General features: G+C 31.2%; 1 protein-coding gene across 3 annotated transcripts; it reads right to left on the bottom strand.

Moving 5' to 3' along the window:
- Nucleotides 1–431: 431 nt before the first annotated feature.
- LOC107901520 (protein SAWADEE HOMEODOMAIN HOMOLOG 2) lies at nucleotides 432–4661 on the bottom strand. 3 transcript variants are annotated; one of them, XM_041095775.1, is made up of 11 exons: nucleotides 4633–4661; nucleotides 4233–4306; nucleotides 4056–4153; nucleotides 2609–2694; nucleotides 2469–2514; nucleotides 2185–2323; nucleotides 1735–1813; nucleotides 1505–1556; nucleotides 1162–1305; nucleotides 947–1066; nucleotides 432–826 (listed from the first exon to the last, which is right to left on the bottom strand). In XM_041095775.1, exons 3-11 carry the CDS (start codon nucleotides 4122–4124, stop codon nucleotides 776–778), a joined length of 786 nt encoding a protein of 261 aa, XP_040951709.1. In that variant the 5' UTR covers nucleotides 4125–4153; nucleotides 4233–4306; nucleotides 4633–4661; the 3' UTR covers nucleotides 432–775. The 3 variants fall into 3 exon arrangements, with proteins under 3 accessions (XP_040951709.1, XP_016683065.1, XP_016683066.1); XM_016827576.2 differs by lacking the exon at nucleotides 4633–4661 and having other exon boundaries at nucleotides 4233–4323; XM_016827577.2 differs by lacking the exon at nucleotides 4633–4661 and having other exon boundaries at nucleotides 4056–4307.
- Between the last annotated feature and the right edge of the window lie 2237 nt (nucleotides 4662–6898).

The raw sequence follows: 6898 nt of genomic DNA, 5'->3' as shown, positions 1-6898 counted from the left end.
CTAATTCTAAACTGTTAGTTTTGTTTTCTTTTATTTTATAGGCTGTTGTGAAAAAAAAGGACAATATTCTGTTAAGGATGAACTCTCTCTTCTCCTAATTGCCATCTTTCTCTTCTCTTCTCTTCTCTTCTTCCTTATTCTTCTCTATTCTCCTTTCTCCCATCCTGTTATTGTGATTTTCCGGCCCCACTCCGACCAACTCGAAATCCTCACAGCGAGTAGTTTCCTATTCATCATTTGTGTTTAATGAAATTGAATGATTTCCATTTCTATTTTTGTCTTGTGTTATTCTCGATTTAGTTTCCGGTTTTGGAGATTCCACTTGTATGTGAAATGTTGAAGTGCCAAACCCACTGATTTTCAATTAAACCGATCCAATCCGGTTTTTCTATGATTGCCTAAATGAGGTGATAGCATTAATGCGAGGAACAAACCCTAAACATCAATCTTTACTAAAAAAAGGTTATAAGAAACCTAATTTAAACTACAATTCTTTTACAGAACCAAAACCAGCTAAGCCCTAAACATCACAAAAGCTTGAAGACCAAGGGAGGAACAACGTGGACAACAAGAGATACCCGAAATGAACCCTAACACACATTGAAACTATCCCTCAAGCCTCGAAACAAATATAGTTCCAAGATGCAAATAAGCTATAGATTTACATACTTGTAATTCTCTTGTTCAGAAAACCACAATAAATGAACTCACACAGATGACAATGCGAAAATGTGATTGGGAGATGAGCAAAGATTCAGAAGTATCATGAAAACTATCAGATTTCTTGGCCTCGAATATAAAATAGTCTTCTCAATCGAACTCTCTCCTGGCAAATGGGAAAGAAAACAAGAAAGATCAGTATTAACATCTTGAACGGACATGAATTTCTCGTACCTGCAATGGAGTTGTTAATTAAAAGGAGTATGCAGTGAGATACAACACTTGCCTCAGAGCCGTCATGGTCGTATCGGATTAAAAAGATACACCTGCAACCTCTTATGTCATGCGTTTTCCTTTCGACCTCATTGACGTGAACATCATAGTAGATTAATTGGTCCCTTTTCTCCTAAAATCAAGAGAGTGAGAGAGAAGAAAATTAAGCAACAAAGAGGTGTAAGATAATTGGAGAAATTTATAAAGAACAAGCGCATCAATGCTGACCTGCAAGCATAATACAAGATCTCCGACCATCACCTTATTACATTCAGAATGTTGAAATGGGATGGATCGAAGTCGCACTGCCTTTTTTACATTAACCCATTCATCCTCATCGGCCCCAAATCCAACAAATCTAACAAGAACTTCCTATAACAAACAATATATTTTATCAAACGACTTGTAAAATAAATAGTTATAAATCACCCTATTACCAGTCTCTGCCTAGATATCAATTTGAATCCATCATGCAACAAAAAGTTCGGCAACAACTATGACAACTTTAATATTAGCCGTGGAAGAGCATCAGTCTACACAGTGATTGCAATAGTTCCAATTAGTTACTTACAGGTTCACCAGAACCGGGATGTCGTTGTGTGAGAAACGTATCGACATCATACCTGCACATTAAAATCAGCACAGTCCAATATAAGCTGGTCTAGATGATAAGATTTCCTATGACATAACAGTATAAATGCATGTCAATTCTAGTAGTTTTCTATATGTAGAGAGCTCAACGATAACAACAGAAAAGCCTAGACAGTTTCTGTTGAATTGATTTAGATTCGTGTTGCTTACCATGCTCCATCTTTAGATGACCGTGCCTCGAACTCTAGTCCCGATAGATCAGGGATCTTTTCTCCCATTTTCGAAACCACTCCAAGAGACAAAGAGGGAAAAATTTAGCCTCTAGAATAAGGAACTAAAGTGATGGTTAAGTTCTTTATTTCATTTTTATGTCATGGTTTCTAAATCACAAAGCAAACGTAGAAATGACCAAGAAACCCGTTAAAGATTTCTGCGATAGTATAATATAAACCATAACATTGTGCAAACAATTAGTTTATATGAGACCATGTGCAAAACAAAGTTGGGAGAACAATATCCTCAATGCTTATAGAGCTTTCATGTTCTATGAAATGGGGTAACAAATTGAAACGAAACAGTATTAGAACAACCAGACATCTGAAACTTTGCCAGTTTTGATTTTGAACATTCCACTTTTCAATTTCCCTAAAAGACACGAACCTTTGAGAATCTGAGGAATTTGAGGCCCATCATCTAAAGGGCAAGTTTCAGAGATTCTGGACTCAGTTTTGGAGGTATCAGTCAAGGAAGGAACTTTAGATGCGCTTTCTTGCAGCCTAGCTAAGAACCAGCTTTGTACCTGTGAAAATATAAGGAATTAGGGGTCAATAGGAGAAATCCTAAACTGTTAACCATAAACACCATGATCATAATTTAAGGACAAGAGGAGAAATAATGAGATAAGTAACACCGAAAATGAAAAAAAGAAAAAAGTAAAGAAAGACCTCGGTCCATTTAATAATAGGTTTGCCAGCACGACCGGCAGATGAACTGCAAAGACAATATGCATCAATGTCTAATAAAAATCATTTGGTTATCTATAAAAGAAAGGAAGGGTGAGAAATATGCATGAAATGCAACTAACCTGAAATTTCTAGCCATTTTTTTACAGAATTCCTTACTCAGCAGTAGCTCTCTTGATTTCATTAAAAATTTCTCCATCTTCTTGATCTGAACATAAATATATAATAAAACGGGAAAATATATGTTTTATAATCCCATAACAAAATAGCTTTGCAATAGCCACAAACATGATATATCTCAACAGTTACTACTACAAAAATTCTATATGAGGATCACATTGACTCATTTAGAACAAAAGGTTAGAATCAACAACACTTGAACAATATTACCATGTCAAACCAGAAGGTTGAAAGATACTAATTTTAATACATAAGCACAAAGCATCATGCAAAGAATCAGAACTATGACATGCAAGATCCAGAATCAAGACAACAACTCTAACTTCACACGGTCGTGAATTACAAAAAACATTGACATGTATGCATGCCAACCGGAAGCAAAAATATGGGACGATCCATTAAAAGGTAAGAAATATAGGAAGCTTTCTATATCCAGCAATATGCATGTACGAAAAAGGGGAAAAAAGGCATGCCACCATTTGTTCTAAACCCCACAAATTGAACCTCAATTTCGCAACTAATCATTCATTAACAAACCTACTACTGCCAACAGCAAATATGAATACAATATGCTGATAAGTTTCTTTAAGGGCAAAGAACATAAAAATAAACAAAAATGTAACAGCTAAATATACACCTTTGATAACAACCAGAGAAGCTCGTAACTATGAAAATAAAGAAATGCTACATAAAAGTAACATACACTATCCACAATAAAGACATGAGCACGAATTACAAAAAACATCAACGCGAATGCTGGAGCTAACCAGAAGCAGAAACATGGGACAATATATTTAAAAAAAAAAAAAACTAGAAATATAGGAAGTTTTCTATACTTAGAAACATGCACGTATGAAAGAAAAAAAAAGCATGAAACAAATTTAAAGCTCAATTTCTCAGCTAATCATTCATAAACAAACAACTACGGGTGACAGCATATGAATACAATATCCTGGTAAATATCTTTAAAAAGCAAAGAACATGAAAATAAACAAAAAAAGAATATATGTTCATGAATTAAAAATAACATCAACATGTATGCCAGAGCTAACCAGAAGCATAAACATGGTACAATATATTAAAAATAAGAAATAAAGTAAGTAAGCTTTCTATATTGAGAAATATGCATATATAAGAAGAAGAAAAAAAGCAAATATTTTCTCTAGACCCACAAGTTAAAGCTCAATTTCTCAGCTAATCATTCATAAACTGGTAACAGCATATGAATGCAATATCCTGATAAGTTTCTTTAAAAGAAAAGAACATGAAAACAAACCCCCCAAAAATAAAAATAACAGCTAAAACTACATATTTGTCAACAAATGGAGAAACTAATAACTACCCAGATGAAGAAATGGCACTTAAAACAGAAAAGACATGGTTCTTCACCTCGGGTTTTGTAAACCCAGAGAAGGCTGCTCTTTGTCTCTGTCTCTGCCTTAGGCGTAGACGATCCATTAAACACTCCAAAACAGTTCCTTTGCTTTCTTCAAAAACAAACTTTAAAGTTTAAAACTTGGTGGAGGCAACTGAGAAACGATTTGGGGATTCAGGAATCTTGTTTACCTTAGTGAACCCTAAATTCTTGAAGTTTCAGAGACTGTGTGTGTTGTACAGCGTACGTATGACCATTTAAGCGCCTGTCAAAGTCTCGGATTCAATTTTTATAGAATTATAAATTAATCTTTCAGAAGTTCTAATTATAAATTTCATCCTTTTTATTTATAAAATTTGAAATATTAGTTCTTTTATTTTTAATTTATTAAAATTTGGTAGTAATCCAATTAAATCACGTCACCTTGTTCACTTCATTAATTTATATATAAAAATTAAGAAAATATTAGCAGTTCAACAAATTTATGTGACAAATTACAAAAATAAAAACATTCAAATTTACAAATTTGGATTAACTTCCTAATTTTCAAAAAACATAAATATCAAAATATGAAAAAATAGAGGGACTAACTTCTGAGTTTTTATAAGCTGAAGGATGAAATTCATGTGCTCCGTCCTACTGAAACCAAAGGGCTTCCACCTATTTATACCGGCAAATAAAGGGAAGTTGAATTCGTTCAAGTTTATTGAATTTCTCGAATCGTTATTAATTTTATGTTTTGATTTATTAGACTTATTTTAATAAGATTAATTTTATTTTATTGCATTATACAATAAAATTTCAAAAAAAGAGTCAAATTAATAATTCTTATAAAATATATATTATTTAAAAATTTATATAATTTTTAATTATTTTCATTATTTTAAATATAAAATATTTATTATTATGTCATAAAAATTTAAATTATTTATAAATTAAATAAAAATAATATTTGATTTGATTCAATTTATGTTTACAAGCAGAACTTATAAAATAATACAATAAATCTAATTATCTTTCAAGTTTGAGTCCCTTATAATATATGAGTCTAAAGAAAAACAAATAGCTCCCACAATTAAAGTCTCACAAACCCATTTTTATGATGGAAAATTACTTATATTACGTTTGGATTGTATTCAAATTAAGGAAAGGAAATTAACATGTCTTTTATTTGAGTAAGGGAAAGTAAAGGGAGTTAAATTATCCTTATTTTCCCTTAAATTACCTAATTTTTAATTACCCTAAATTGGGGGGGAAAGTTAGGCAAAGAAAATTAAGGTTAGTTTTAAGATGTGAAATTACATTTGTATCTTATTAATTTTTTATACTAATTATTTTATAAATGGACATAATTGAAAACAAGTTCATATAATCAATTATTATCTTAATTTCTCTACAACTTAATCAAATAAAAATTATAAATATTCATTTACTTTGCTTTCCTTTTTATTTATCCTTAGGCAATATCTTTTCTGTAACATTCCTTTCCCCTTCCTTTCCTTTTCTTTTTCCTTTCAATTATTTATCCAAACATAGGGTTAATGTTTTTGAACTCCTTAAGCATAATCACAAAAGCGACAATTGTTCCATTTAAGGTGTTAGGTCCAATAATACCAAGAGAGGGTGAATTGGGATTTTTAAAATATTTGCAAACTTTCCTAAATGATGAGGAAAGGAAATAAAAGTTTGGACAATTCAATTTATAATGGTATACCTCAACCAAGTATTTCACAATTCACTATACTTGAATTGTTACCTTTCAAGAAAAATGTATAACCTTTATAATCCCTATCTTTTTCACAACGGTAAGATAGAACATTCTTCCTAGCTTTTATGGCTTAACTAAAACACTTTAGCTTTTGTGGCTTAACTAGAAACCTTTTACAATCTACTTAAGGTTTTATACCTCACAACCCTTAAGTATGCTCTTTACAACAAAGAGAAGATGAAACAACTAACATGAATATCTAGTAGCCGTGTGTTTGCAAATTGAAACTCTAAATAAAAAGATTTGAGAGTGAGAAAATATATTACCATAAGCTCTCAACAATATGTACAAGAAAAATGAAGAAAATAAAGATTCTAAGTTAATTCTCGTGTTTGATGCTTGGATATGTCTCTCTTATGTATTGATATGTCTTAAACTTGTATTTATACCAAGGAATAAGTTTGTGGACATTTCTAGCCGTTGGGGATGAATTCTAGCTATTGGAAACATTAAATTCGAGCTTTTTGCAATTTCAGATATACTTGTATCGATATAAGTGGACTTGTGCCAGTAGAAGTCTCAAAATTATGGTCGTTGGAGCTCAATGTATCGGTAAAATTCCACTTGTATTAGTAGAAATCTAAGGATTTCAAGGGTTTAAAATGTGTAGGAGAATCTAAAGATTGCTTATTGACTTACTTATATCAGTAGAAATTATATTGGTAGAAGGTACATGAGAATCCAAAGATTGCTTATTGACTTACTTATATCAATAGAAGTCCCCTTAAGTATTAGTAAAAGTCTAGAGGTATGCTTAAACTGCTCTGTAACTTACTTCTATTGGTAGAACATAAAAACATTTTGGATTGACTCAAAAATATTTAGATAAATTAAAACACATTTAAAATATGTTTTTGAGTACTTTTACAAGTCTTTGAAATGCTTTGAAAATGTTTAACAACATTTTTCATAATTATTTTCACCAAATGATTTAGGAAATATAAATAAAAGTTTATCTTAAATGTTGTTATATCAAAAGATTGAGACATCAAAGCTAACAATCTCTCACTTTTTGATATAACAAAAATTTAAGAGAAATTTCATTTTGAAAGATGATAACTCTTGAAAAGAGTTATATTTAAGGCCTAT

Source organism: Gossypium hirsutum, chromosome D06, assembly GCF_007990345.1.
Source record: "Gossypium hirsutum isolate 1008001.06 chromosome D06, Gossypium_hirsutum_v2.1, whole genome shotgun sequence".
Classification (NCBI taxonomy): domain Eukaryota; kingdom Viridiplantae; phylum Streptophyta; class Magnoliopsida; order Malvales; family Malvaceae; genus Gossypium; species Gossypium hirsutum.
The sequence above is the reverse complement of the archived record's forward strand: the minus strand, read 5'-3'. Positions and strand labels throughout refer to the sequence as shown.

Excerpts from the sequence above, each read along its gene's own strand:
- LOC107901520 (XM_041095775.1), bottom strand. The coding sequence starts at position 4,124 with ATGGATCGTCTACGCCTAAGGCAGAGACAGAGACAAAGAGCAGCCTTC. Across the intron at positions 2,515-2,608 it reads AAAATGGCTAGAAATTTCAG|TTCATCTGCCGGTCGTGCTG; the intron begins GTTAGTTGCATT and ends TTGTCTTTGCAG. Across the intron at positions 827-946 it reads ACGACCATGACGGCTCTGAG|GAGAGAGTTCGATTGAGAAG; the intron begins GCAAGTGTTGTA and ends CCCATTTGCCAG.